Source organism: Bombina bombina, chromosome 3 (assembly GCF_027579735.1).
Source record: "Bombina bombina isolate aBomBom1 chromosome 3, aBomBom1.pri, whole genome shotgun sequence".
Classification (NCBI taxonomy): Eukaryota; Metazoa; Chordata; class Amphibia; order Anura; family Bombinatoridae; genus Bombina; species Bombina bombina.
Genome location: NC_069501.1, coordinates 642,976,755 through 642,991,063, shown reverse-complemented (window position 1 = coordinate 642,991,063; position 14,309 = coordinate 642,976,755). Strand labels below are relative to the sequence as shown.

The following is a 14,309-nucleotide window of genomic DNA, read 5'->3' as shown; positions in this document are numbered from 1 at the left end:
GTAGCCCTTGGATTCACACCAATATAGATATTTACACCATATCTTGTAAATCTTTCTAGTCACAGGTTACAAGTCTTAATCATGGTCTCAATGACCGAGTCCGAAAATCCACAATTGGATAAAATTAAGCGTTCAATCTCCAAGCAGTCAGTTTCAGAGAAACTAGATTTGGATGAAGGAAGGGCCCTTGAAGTAGAAGGTCCGTCCTCAATGGAAGTCTCCAAGGTGGAAGAGATGACATGTCCACCAGGTCTGCATTCCAAATCCTGCGAGGCCACGCCGGTGCAATCAGGATCACTGATGCCCTTTCCTGCTTGATTTGAGCAATGACCCGAAGTAAAAGAGCAACAGGGGAAATAGGTATGCGAGACTGAAAATTCCAAGGTAGCGCCAGAGCATCTATCAGTACAGCCTGAGGGTCCTTTGACCTCGACCTGTACCTCAGGAGCTTGGCATTATGCAGAGATGCCATGAGATCCAATTACGGCTGACCCCATTTGAGAATCAGGCTGGAAAACACTTCTGGATGGAGCTCCCACTCCCCTGGATGAAAGGTCTACCTGCTCAGGAAGTCCGCCTCCCAGTTGTCCACTCCTAGAATGTGGATCGCCGACAGACAGCAATTGTGGGTCTCTGCCCACTGAATGATCTTGGCTACCTCAGTCATGGCCAAGGAACTCCGAGTTCCTCCCTGATGGTTGATGTAAGCCAGAGGTTATATTGTCCGACTGGAACCTGATGAACCGGCCGAAGCTAACTGAGGCCAGGCCATTAGAGCACTGAAGATTGCTCTCAGTTCCAGAATGTTTATGGGTAGAACAGACTCCGACTGAGTCCATGTTCCCTGAGCCTTTACAGAGCCCCAGACCGCTCCCCATCCCAGAAGGCTGGCATCTGTTGTCACAATCACCCAAGAGGGTCTTTGAAAGCAGGTTCCCTGGGAGAGATGATCTAGAGACAACCACCAACGTAGAGAATCCCTTGTCTCCTGCTCCAGCTGTAATCGTGGAGACAGATCCGCATAATCTCCGTTCCACTGGCTGAGCATGCTTAACTGCAGAGGTCTGAGGTGGAAACGGGCGAATGGGATAATGTCCATTGCCGCTACCATCAGCCAGATTACCTCCATGCACTGAGCCACTAATGGCCGAGGAGAGGACTGAACTGCTAGACAAGAATCGATAATCTTTGATTTCCTGACTACTGTCAGAAAAATCTTCATTGATAAGGAATCTATTATGGTTCCAAACAAAATTACCCTTGTATTTGGAACTAAGGAACTCTTTTCCAAATTCACCTTCCATCCGTGAGACCTCAGGAAAGATAACAACATTTCTGTGTGAGATCTTGCTTCTTGAAAGGAAGGCACCTGAACTAGAATATCGTCCAGATAAGGTGCCACTGCAATGCCCCGCAATTGGAGCACAGCTAGCAGGGATCCCAGAACCTTTGAAAAAATTCTGGGAGCTGTGGCAAGACCGAATGGAAGAGCCACGAACTGGAAGTGTTTGTCTAGAAATGCAAACCTTAGAAACTTGTGATGGCCCCTGTGTATGGGAACATGCTGGTACGCGTCTTTTAAATCCACCGTTGTCATAAATTGACCCTCTTGGACCAAAGGAAGAATGGAACGAATAGTTTCCAACTTGAAGGACGGCACTCTGAGGAATTTGTTTAGACTCTTGAGATCTAAAATCGGTCTGAAGGTTCCCTCCTTTTTGGGAACCACGAACAGATTGAAATAGAACAGTCAGAAACAATGTGTATGGAGAAGCGCTAAAGAGCTAAAGGTGCAACAGTGAATCCTTTAGCACCTTTAGCTCTTTAGCGCTTCTCCATACACATTGGATTAACTGTTGCACCTTTAGCTCTTTAGCGCTTCTCCATACACATTGTTTCTGACATTTATCTTTTTTTCCTATATGTTAGGGACTATAGGGTTGGAGTAGCTTGGTGCTCTCTTGCGCACACTTTTTTCACATTACCTAGATTGAAATAGAACCTCAGACCCCGTTCCTGCATTGGAACAGGAACTATCAGTCCCAGGTCGGAGAGGTCCCGAACACAGTGTAAGAACGCCTCTCTGTTTGTCTGGTCTACAGATAATCTTGAAAGCAGAAACCTGCCACTGGGAGGAAAGGTCTTGAACTCTAGTTTGTATCCCTTGGACACGATGTCCACCGCCCAGGGATCCTGAACATCTCGAACCCAAGCCTGAGCGAAGAATGAAAGTCTGCCCCCTACAAGATCCTGTCCCGGATTGGGGGCAGACCCTTCATGCTGCTTTTGATTCAATAGCAGGCTTTTTGGATTGTTTTCCCTTGATCCAAGACTGATTGGGTCTCCAGGAAGGCTTGGACTGCTCCTGCTTGGAGGAGGAAGTGGAAGGATTTCCCTTGAAATTTTGAAAGGAACGAAAATTACTCTGACGTCCCTTTTGTTTATTTCTCTTATCCTGAGGGAGGAAATGTTCCTTTTCTCCCGTGATGTCAGAAATTATTTACGTCAACCCCGGCCCAAACAAAGTCTTTCCTTTGTAAGGAATCGCCAAAAGTTTAGACTTAGATAACACATCTGTAGACCAAGATTTTAACCATAAAGCTCTGCAGGCCAATACGGCAAAACCAGAAATCTTAGCTCCCAGCTTAATAACCTGAAGGGAAGCATCCGTGATAAAGGAGTTGGCCACCTTAAGGGCCTTTATCCTATCCTGAATTTCTTTGAGGGGAGTGTCTGCCCGAATAGATTCAGACAATGCATCAAACCAGTATGCTGCCGCACTAGTGACAGTAGCAATACAAACCGCGGGCTGCCATTGTAAACCATGGTGTACATAAATCTTCTTGAGTAACCCCCCTAACTTCTTATCCATAGGATCCTTAAAGGAACAACTATCCTCTATAAGAATAGTAGTTCTCTTGGCTAGTGTGGAAATTGCCCCTTCCACTTTGGGTACCATCTGCCAAGATTCCTTGATAGAATCTGCTTTAGGAAACATATTTTTAAATACAGGGGATGGAGAAAAAGGGATACCCGTTCTCTCCTATTCCTTAGCAATAATCTCAGTAGCTCGATCTGGTACAGGAAAAACTTCCACCATGGAAGGTACATCAAAATATTTATTTAGCTTACTGGATTTTTTAGGATTGACAACGACCGTGGTGTCGCTGTCATCCAGTGTAGCTAAAACCTACTTGAGTAACAGACAGAGGTGTTCTAGCTTAAATCTGAAGGATATAACTTCAGTATCAGCAGGAATTACAATGTCTGAGATTTCACCTTCAGATGCTATCAAGTATCCTCCTCCTCAGGCTTCTGGGAGGGGGCATTCGAAATAGCAACAACTGCGTCAGTAACCTCACTTACTGAATGCTTACTTTTCCTCTTGCTCTTTCCCAAACGCATCAGAGACCGCAGAGTACATGAAGGAAGAGATGTCTTGCAACGTAACTCCAGGTGGAGATTCAGAAGAAGCTCAGGGCACTGCATGAGTGGGCTATAAAATTTTGGACACTTGAGGAGAAAGCTGGGGTATATATTGAACATTGTCGTTAGACTCCTGAACAGCATCCACCTTAGAAAATGTTGGCTCAGAAAAAAAAGTCTATCCCTGTAATTTAAAGTTCTCTCAATACATGAGGAACAGAAAGGGATAGGTGGTTCCACATTAGCATCAAAACATAAATTACAAGTAACATTTTGCAAGGCTTCTTGGTCCATTCTGACTCACATTGGAACAAATTACCACAAAAAAATACTTAAATTTTTAATAAAAATTAAAACACAAAAAACGTTACTGTCAATTTAAATTTTAAAACGCATTTTTTAAAAATTTTTGTAGTAAGTAACTAAATAGTGTTATGCAAGTACCTCTACACCTCAGCTTAGCTTTGCTGAGGTGCCTACCTGCCCTGCTAACACCGGGTAGTATTCTCCAGTAAAAGATCCGGAACTCGACTTGCAGTATAATGAACAGCTGTCCGGTCCTAAAAGCGCAGTTTTAAAACTTATTATGCGCTTTCCTGTCTGAGACTGTTATCTGCACCCTCCGGTCACAGTGAATGAAGGGGAAAATGTTGCGCAACAGCAAACTGCCGCCTCCGTTAGCCCCGCCCAATGTGGGCGTCTAAAAAATTAACCTCCCGGTCAGCATACTTTAAGGTCAAGCCTCCAGGCAAAGTGAAACCACATTAAAATGAGCCTTTTTTGTATTAATCCTCTGCCTGCCATAACCATACTGCCATTACATGTTCCCCTAAACATATAGGAGAAAATTGTGTATCCCTTAGTGAATAAAGTGCCGACTTTTTCCTGTGTTTACCCAGAAAAATAAAGTCAGCACTTACCTCATAAATCTGCCAGGCAGCAAGGCAGCTCACTGGGTTTGAGAGGTCTTCTCCCTCACATGGACCTGTGGAAAAAGAGATAAAGACTGAGTAATCTTACTCAGGCTTTCAGTATTAAAGCAGCATTAACTACACAGGAGGCGCAGTGAGAATTATGTCCCACAAGTTCCCATTGCTTGAAAGCCACCACTGCTCTACTGAAGAGACTGATATGGACTACGGCTAAACCCTAGAACAAAGCAGCACAATCTTGCACTACTTAAAAAATAATAAAATCTTACTTGAACTGCTTCCTTGCTCTAACGTAGGCAAAGAAAATGACTGGGGTTGGAGGGAAGGGAGGTGATATTTAACAGCTTTGCTGTGGTGCTCTTTGCCGCCTCCTGCTGGGCAGGGGTGATATTCCCAATAGTAATTAGATGATCCGTGGACTCATTGTGTCATTAGAAAGAAATATAAAGTTATTATTCTAAAAAACATAATTTATGCTTACCTGATAAATTTATTTCTCTTGTAGTGTATTCAGTCCACGGGTCATCCATTACTTATGGGATATATTCCCTTCCCAACAGGAAGTTGCAAGAGGATCACCCAAGCAGAGCTGCTATATAGCTCCTCCCCTCACATGTCATATCCAGTCATTCGACCGAAACAAGACGAGAAAGGAGAAACCATAGGGTGCAGTGGTGACTGGAGTATTAATTAAAATTTAGATCTGCCTTAAAAAAGACAGGGCAGGCCGTGGACTGAATACACTACAAGAGAAATAAATTTATCAGGTAAGCATAAATTATGTTTTCTCTTGTTAAGTGTATTCAGTCCACGGGTCATCCATTACTTATGGGATACCAATACCAAAGCTAAGTACATGGATGATGGGAGGGACAAGGCAGGAACTTAAACGGAAGGAACCACTGCCCGTAGAACCTTTCTCCCAAAAACAGCCTCCGAAGAAGCAAAAGTGTCAAATTTGTAAAATTTTGAAAAGGTGTGAAGCGAAGACCAAGTCGCCGCCTTGCAAATCTGTTCAACAGAGGCCTCATTCTTAAAGGCCCAGGTGGAAGCCACAGCTCTAGTGGAATGAGCTGTAATTCTTTCAGGGGGCTGCTGTCCAGCAGTCTCATAGGCTAAACGTATTATGCTACGAAGCCAAAAGGAGAGAGAGGTTGCCGAAGCTTTTTGACCTCTCCTCTGTCCAGAGTAAACGACAAACAGGGAAGAAGTTTGCCGAAAATCTTTAGTTGCCTGTAAATAGAATTTCAGGGCACGGACTACGTCCAGATTATGCAAAAGTCGTTCCTTCTTTGAAGAAGGATTAGGACATAATGATGGAACAACAATCTCCTGATTGATATTCCTGTTAGAGACTACCTTAGGTAAAAACCCAGGTTTAGTACGCAGAACTACCATGTCTGAATGGAAAATCAGATAAGGGGAATCACAATGTAAGGCGGATAACTCCGAGACTCTTCGAGCCGAGGAAATAGCCATCAAAAACAGAACTTTCCAAGATAAAAGTTTAATATCAATGGAATGAAGGGGTCCAAACGGAACTCCTTGAATAACTTTAAGAACCAAGTTTAAGCTCCACGGAGGAGCAACAGTTTTAAACACAGGCTTAATCCTAGCCAAAGCCTGACAAAAAGCCTGGACGTCTGGAACTTCTGCCAGACGCTTGTGCAAAAGAATAGACAGAGCAGAAATCTGTCCCTTTAAAGAACTAGCTGATAAGCCTTTTTCCAAACCCTCTTGGAGAAAGGACAATATCCTAGGAATCCTAACCTTACTCCATGAGTAACTCTTGGATTCGCACCAATATAGGTATTTACGCCATATCTTCTGGTAGATTTTCCTGGTAACAGGCTTTCGTGCCTGTATTAAGGTATCAATAACTGACTCGGAGAAGCCACGCTTTAATAGGATCAAGCGTTCAATCTCCATGCATTCAGTCTCAGAGAAATTAGATTTGGATGATTGAAAGAACCTTGTATTAGAAGGTCTTGCCTCAAAGGTAGAGTCCATGGTGGACAGGACGACATGTCCACTAGGTCTGCATACCAGGTCCTGCGTGGCCACGCAGGCGCTATCAGAATCACAGATGCTCTCTCCTGTTTGATCTTGGCAATCAGTCGAGGTAGCAGAGGAAACGGTGGAAACACATAAGCCATGTTGAAGAACCAAGGGCTGCTAGAGCATCTATCAGCGTCACTCCCGGGTCCCTGGACCTGAATCCGTAACGAGGAAGTTTGGCGTTCTGGCGAGACGCCATGAGATCCAGTTCTGGTTTGCCCCAACGATGGACCAGTTGAGCAAACACCTCCGGATGGAGTTCCCACTCCCCCGGATGAAAAGTCCTAGAAGGCTGGCATCTGTTGTTACAATCATCCAATCTGGTCTGCGAAAGGTCATGCCCTTGGACAGATGGACCCGAGATAGCCACCAGAGAAGAGAATCTCTGGTCTCTTGATCCAGATTTATTAGGGGGGGACAAATCTGAGTAATCCCCATTCCACTGGCCTAGCATGCACAATTGCAGCGGTCTGAGATGCAGGTGCGCAAATGGCACTATGTCCATTGCCGCTACCATTAAGCCGATTACTTCCATGCACTGAGCCACTGACGGGCGTGGAATGGAATGAAGGACACGGCAAGCATTTAAAAGTTTTGATAACCTGGCCTCCGTCAGGTAAATTTTCATTTCTACAGAATCTATCAGAGTCCCCAGGAAGGAGACTCTTGTGAGTGGTGACAGAGAACTCTTTTCCACGTTCACCTTCCACCCATGCGACCTCAGAAATGCCAGAACTATCTCTGTATGAGACTTGGCAATTTGAAAGCTTGACGCCTGTATCAGGATGTCGTCTAGATACGGAGCCACCGCTATGCCTCGCGGTCTTAGAACCGCCAGAAGAGAGCCCAGCACCTTTGTAAAGATTCTCGGGGCCGTAGCCAACTGAAGGGGAGAGCTACAAATTGGTAATGCCTGTCTAGAAAGGCAAATCTTAGGAACCGATGATGATCTTTGTGAATCGGTATGTGAAGGTAGGCATCCTTTAAATCCACTGTGGTCATGTACTGACTCTCTTGGATCATGGGTAGGATAGTCCGAATAGTTTCCATTTTGAATGATGGAACTCTTAGGAATTTGTTTAAGATCTTTAGGTCCAAAATTGGTCTGAAGGTACCCTCTTTCTTGGGAACCACGAACAGATTTGAATAAAATCCTTGCCCTTGTACCGTCCGCGGAACTGGGTGGATCACCCCCATTACTAGGAGGTCTTGTACGCAGCGTAGGAATGCCTCTTTCTTTATCCGGTTTTCTGATAACCTTGAAAGATGAAATCTCCCTTGAGGAGGAGAAGCCTTGAAGTCCAGAAGATATCCCTGAGATATGATCTCCAACGCCCAGGGATCCTGGACATCTCTTGCCCACGCCTGGGCGAAGAGAGAAAGTCTGCCCCCCACTAGATCCGTTTCCGGATAGGGGGCCATCCCTTCATGCTGTCTTAGGGACAGTAGCAGGTTTTCTGGCCTGCTTGCCCTTGTTCCAGGACTGGTTAGTTTTCCAGGCCTGTCTGTAACGAGCAACAGTTCCTTCCTGTTTTGGGGCGGAGGAAGTTAACGTTGCTCCTGCCTTGAAGTTTCGAAAGGCACGAAAATTAGACTGTTTGGCCTTCGATTTGGCCCTGTCCTGAGGAAGAGTGTGACCCTTACCTCCAGTAATGTCAGCGATAATTTCTTTCAAGCCGGGCCCGATTAAGGTTTGCCCCTTGAAAGGAATATTAAGCAATTTAGATTTAGAAGTCACGTCAGCTGACCAGGATTTAAGCTATAGCGCTTAGCCGTTAGTTTAGTTAAATGTACAATGGCATCAGAAACAAATGCATTAGCTAGCTTAAGTGCTTTAAGCTTGTCCATAATTTCATCCAATGGAGCTTCTAGAGACTCAAACCAGAATGCCGCAGCCGCAGTGACAGGCGCAATGCATGCAAGGGGCTGTAAGATAAAACCTTGTTGAACAAACATTTTCTTAAGGTAACCTTCTAATTTTTTATCCATTGGATCCGAAAAAGCACAACTATCCTCCACCGGGATAGTGGTACGCTTAGCTAAAGTAGAAACTGCTCCCTCCACCTTAGGGACCGTCTGCCCTAAGTCCCGTGTAGTGGCGTCTATTGGAAACATTTTCCTAAATATAGGAGGTGGGGAAAAGGGCACACCAGGTCTATCCCATTCCTTGTTAATAATTTCTATAAGCCTTTTAGGTATAGGAAAAACGTCAGTACACACCGGTACTGCATAGTATCTATCCAGCCTACATAATTTCTCTGGAATTGCAACTGTGTTACAGTCATTCAGAGCCGCTAAAACCTCCCCTAGCAATACACGGAGGTTCTCAAGCTTAAATTTAAAATTAGAGATCTCTGAATCCGGTTTCCCTGGATCAGATCCGTCACCCACAGAATGAAGCTCTCCGTCCTCATGTTCTGCAAACTGTGACGCAGTATCGGACATAGCTCTCATAGCACCAGCGCGCTCTGTTCTTATCCCAGAGCAATCACGCTTGCCTCTTAATTCTGGCAATTTAGATAATACTTCTGTCAGGGTATTATTCATAATAGTAGCCATGTCTTGTAAAGTGATTTGTATGGGCGTCCCTGATGCACTTGGCGCCACAATATCACGCGCCTCCTGAGCGGGAGGCGAAGGTACTGACACGTGAGGAGAGTTAGTCAGCATAACTTCCCCCTCGTTGTCTGGTGATAATTCCTTTATAGATAAAGACTGACCTTTATTATTTAAAGTGAAATCAATACATTTAGTACACATATTTCTATGGGGCTCCACACTGGCCTTCAAACATAGTGAACAAACAGATTCATCTGTGTCAGACATGTTTAAACAGACTAGCAATAAGACTAGCAGACTTGGAAAACACTGTAAATAATTTTACAAGCAATATAGAAAAACGCTACTGTGCCTTTAAGAAGCACAAAAAAACTGTCACAGTTGAAATAACAATGAACCAAATCAGTTATAGCAACCAAAATTTCACAGTAAATGTATTAAGTTAGCAGAGCATTGCACCCACTTGCAAATGGATGATTAACCCCTTAATACCCAAAACGGATATAATAGAGAAAAAAACGTTTTTTAACACAGTCAAACACACTGTCACAAGTCTGCTGTGACTGATTACCTCCCTCAAAATGACTTTTGAAGTCCCCTGAGCTCTCTAGAGACGTCCTGGGTCATGCAGGAAGAAGCAGGAAGACTGAGACTGAATTTTTACTGCGCAAAAAAGCGCTAAAATAGGCCCCTCCCACTCATTATTACAACATTGGGAGTTTCAGTTAACTGTTTCTATGCAGAAATACAAGTCAGCCATATGGAAAAATGTATGCTCCAATAAGTTTTATCACCAATGTACCTCACAAAACGATTAAACATGCCAGCAAACGTTTTAAACATCCTTGTATCTCTATTGATAAGCCTGATACCAGTCCTACTACTGCATTTAAGGCTTATTACATCACTTCAGTATTAATAGCATTTTCTTAGTCAAATTCCATTCCTTAGAAAATTACTTTACTGTATATATTTTAATCAGCCTGATACCAGTCGCTTTCACTGCATTAAAGGCTTTACTTCGGTATCAGCAGTATTTTCTTAGTCAATTCCATTCCTTAGAAAAATAATTTACTGCACATACCTTATTTGCAGGAGACCCCGCACGCTATTCCCTTTCTGAAGTTACCCCACTCCTCAGAATGTGCGAGAACAGCCCGTGGATCTTAGTTACTTCTGCTAAGATCATAGAAAACGCAGGCAGATTCTTCTTCCAAATACTGCCTGAGAAAAAACAGCACACTCCGGTGCCATTTAAAATAACAAACTTTTGATTGAAGAAATAAACTAAGTATAAAACACCACAGTCCTCTCACGACCTCCTATCTAGTTGAGGGTTGCAAGAGAATGACTGGATATGACATGTGAGGGGAGGAGCTATATAGCAGCTCTGCTTGGGTGATCCTCTTGCAACTTCCTGTTGGGAAGGGAATATATCCCATAAGTAATGGATGACCCGTGGACTGAATACACTTAACAAGAGAAATGAAACCTTTATGTAGAAAACCATGATTTAAATTGATTCTTACTGTCTAGTAATTTAAATCATAATTTAAATCCATTTGATTTAATTCAAATTCAACCACGAACCCTAGTAGAGGATTCTAAGAATATTATCAGGTACAGGTACTTTATAAAGTGCATTCAAACAACAAACAGCAAATTAAGAGTTACTGGTAGACATAAACTTGCTGGTCACTCTTCAGCAGACACACGCAAAACTAGGAAACACCAAAATTATGTCATAATGCCGCCCTAAAAGCACTGAGTAAAACTGCTATAAAGACACTGTACAGTTTACTGTGCACAAAACAATTTAGAGGCACATCTAAACTGCATGTATCAAACAAGCAGCATACATTTTGTGAAAGAAATAAACAAGAACTATACAACATACAAATTACAAACAGATTACAATTGTGTGTATGCATGTATATATATTTATTATTTCTATAAATACAAAGTTACTCCTGAGGTGTAATTCAGGATAGGACTTGCATTTCTGGATATGCAGTTTTATTTTATAAATCCACTTGGAAAATATATCTCCATGTTCAAAAGACTAAAGGAGTTAAGAAGTGGACTTTAGGCTATGAGGAGGCAATATCATAATGGAGTTTTCATATTGCATACATATTATAAATTAAGGTCAAGCACTATCACAATAGAACATAGTAGAAAACAATTCATTCTTGAGCAACAAAGAAATGTTTGTGTTATAATAGAGTCATTTAAATAGCTGCAGTAAAATAAGACAGCTGTTGTAAGTGGATAACACAAAACCTAAAAGATATACATAGTTACCTTTAACTCTTTTGGAGGAAGCCAACAAAAGATGGTCTTCTGGCAGTATATGAGTGATGATATCTATGGCACGTTCAGCGTGAAAACTGAAAAAAACAAGAAATAAACAGAATTTATGCTTACCTGATAAATTACTTTCTCTTGCGGTGTATCCAGATTCATCCTTTACTTGTGGGATATCATTCCCTACAGGAAGTAGCAAAGAGAGCACACAGCAAAGCTGTCCATATAGCTCCCCCTCTAGCTCCACCCCCCAGTCATTCGACCAAAGGTTAGGAAGAAAAAGGAGAAACCATAGGGTGCAGTGGTGACTGTAGTTTAAACAAAAAATTTTTTACCTGACTTAAATGCCAGGGCGGGCCGTGGACTGGATACACCGCAAGTACACTAACACCCATAAACTACCTATGTACCCCTAAACCGAGGTCCCCCCACACCGCGTCCCTCGAATTCCGATTGGCTGATAGGATTCTATCAGCCAATCGGAATTAAGGTAGGAATTTTCTGATTGGCTGATGGAATCAGCCAATCAGAATCAAGTTCAATCCGATTGGCTGATCCAATCAGCCAATCAGATTGAGCTCGCATTCTATTGGCTGTTCCGATCAGCCAATAGAATGCGAGCTCAATCTGATTGGCTGATGGGATCGGCCAATCGGATTGAACTTGATTCTGATTGGCTGATTCCATCAGCCAATCAGAAAATTCCTACCTTAATTCCGATTGGCTGATAGAATCCTATCAGCCAATCGGAATTCGAGGGACGCCATCTTGGATGACGTCCCTTAAAGGAACCGTCATTAGTCGGGAGACATCGGAAGAAGAGGATGGATCCGCGTCGCCTGCTTCAAGATGGACCCGCTCCGCACCGGATGGAAGAAGATCGAAGATGCCGCTTGGAGAAGATGTTTGCCGGTCCGGATGTCCTCTTCTTGCCGGATAGGAGGAAGACTTTGGAGCACCGGATTATGGATCGCCAACCCCCGCTTGGGTTGGATGAAGATCTTGGAGCCAGGACGGATCGGTGATACCTGGATGGTGAAGACAAGGTAGGAAGATCTTCAGGGGATTAGTGTTAGGTTTATTTAAGGGGGGTTTGGGTTAGATTAGGGGTATGTGGGTGGTGGGTTGTAATGTTGGGGGGGGGGGGGTATTGTATGTTTTTTTTTACAGGCAAAAGAGCTGAAATTCTTGGGGCATGCCCCGCAAAGGGCCCTGTTCAGGGCTGGTAAGGTAAAAGAGCTTGTAACTTTTTTAATTTAGAATAGGGTAGGGAATTTTTTATTTTGGGGGGCTTTGTTATTTTATTAGGGGGCTTAGAGTAGGTGTAATTAGTTTAAAATTGTTGTAATATTTTTATTATGTTTGTAAATATTTTTTTATTTTCTGTAACTTAGTTCTTTTTTATTTTTTGTACTTTAGCTAGTTTATTTAATTGTATTTATTTGTAGCAATTGTGTTTAATTTATTTATTGATAGTGTAGTGTTAGGTTAATTGTAGGTAATTGTAGGTAGTTTATTTAATTATTTTATTGATAGGGTAGTGTTAGGTTTAATTATAACTTAGGTTAGGATTTATTTTACAGGTAATTTTGTTATTATTTTAACTAGGTAACTATTAAATAGTTCTTAACTATTTAATAGCTATTGTACCTGGTTAAAATAAATACAAAGTTACCTGTAAAATAAATATAAATCCTAAAATAGCTATAATATAATTATAATTTATATTGTAGCTATATTAGGATTTATTTTACAGGTAAGTATTTAGCTTTAAATAGGAATAAGTTATTTAATAAGAGTTAATTTATTTCGTTAGATAAAAATTATATTTAACTTACGGGGGGTGTTAGTGTTAGGGTTAGACTTAGCTTTAGGGGTTAATACATTTATTAGAATAGCGGTGAGCTCCGATCGGAAGTTTAGGGGTTAATAATTGAAGGTAGGTGTCGGCGATGTTAGGGAGGGTAGATTAGGGGTTAATACTATTTATGATAGGGTTAGTGAGGCGGATTAGGGGTTAATAACTTTATTATAGTAGCGCTCAGGTCCGCTCGGCAGATTAGGGGTTAATAATTGTAGGCAGGTGTCGGCGACGTTGTGGGGGGCAGATTAGGGGTTAATAAATATAACATAGGGGTCGGCGATGTTAGGGCAGCAGATTAGGGGTACATAGGGATAACGTAGGTTGCGGCGGTTTACGGAGCGGCAGATTAGGGGTTAAAAGTGTAATGCAGGGGTCAGCGATAGCGGGGGCGGCAGATTAGGGGTTAATAAGTGTAAGGTTAGGGGTGTTTAGACTCGGGGTACATGTTAGGGTGTTAGGTGCAGACGTAGGAAGTGTTTCCCCATAGGAAACAATGGGGCTGCGTTAGGAGCTGAACGCTGCTTTTTTGCAGGTGTTAGGTTTTTTTTCAGCTCAAACAGCCCCATTGTTTCCTATGGGAGAATCGTGCACGAGCACGTTTTTGATGCCGGCCGCGTCCGTAAGCAGCTCTGGTATCGAGAGTTGCATTTGCGGTAAAAATGCTCTACGCTCCTTTTTTGGAGCCTAACGCAGCATTTGTTTGAACTCTCGATACCAGAGTTAAATTTATGGTGCGGCCAGAAAAAAACCCGCGGAGCGTTAACAGCCCTTTTACCGCCGAACTCCAAATCTAGGCCTAGGTAAGGTGAATCACACTGTAAGGCAGATAACTCTGAAACTCTTCGAGCAGAAGAGATAGCTATCAAAAACAAAACTTTCCAAGATAACTTAATGTCTATGGAATGTAAAGGTTCAAACGGAACCCCTTGAAGAACTGAAAGAACTAGATTCAAACTCCATGGCGGAGCCACAGGTTTATAGACAGGCTTGATTCTGACTAAAGCCTGAGCAAACGCTTGAACCTCTGGTACCTCTGCCAGACGCTTGTGTAACAGGATAGACAAAGCAGATATTTGTCCTTTTTAAGGAACTAACTGACAATCCTTTCTCCAATCCTTCTTGGAGAAAGGACAATATCCTGGGAATCCTAAACTAAATTTGGA

The 14,309-nt window shown here is 42.7% G+C and overlaps 1 protein-coding gene across 1 annotated transcript in view; it reads right to left on the bottom strand.

The window, feature by feature from the left end:
• Positions 1-14,309, bottom strand: part of APPBP2 (amyloid beta precursor protein binding protein 2) — a 373,616-nt gene that overhangs the window by 56,913 nt on the left and 302,394 nt on the right. The window contains exon 10 of the mRNA XM_053707351.1: positions 11,280-11,365. Coding sequence (XP_053563326.1) covers positions 11,280-11,365 — 86 coding nt within the window. The remainder of the gene's footprint in view (positions 1-11,279; positions 11,366-14,309) is intronic.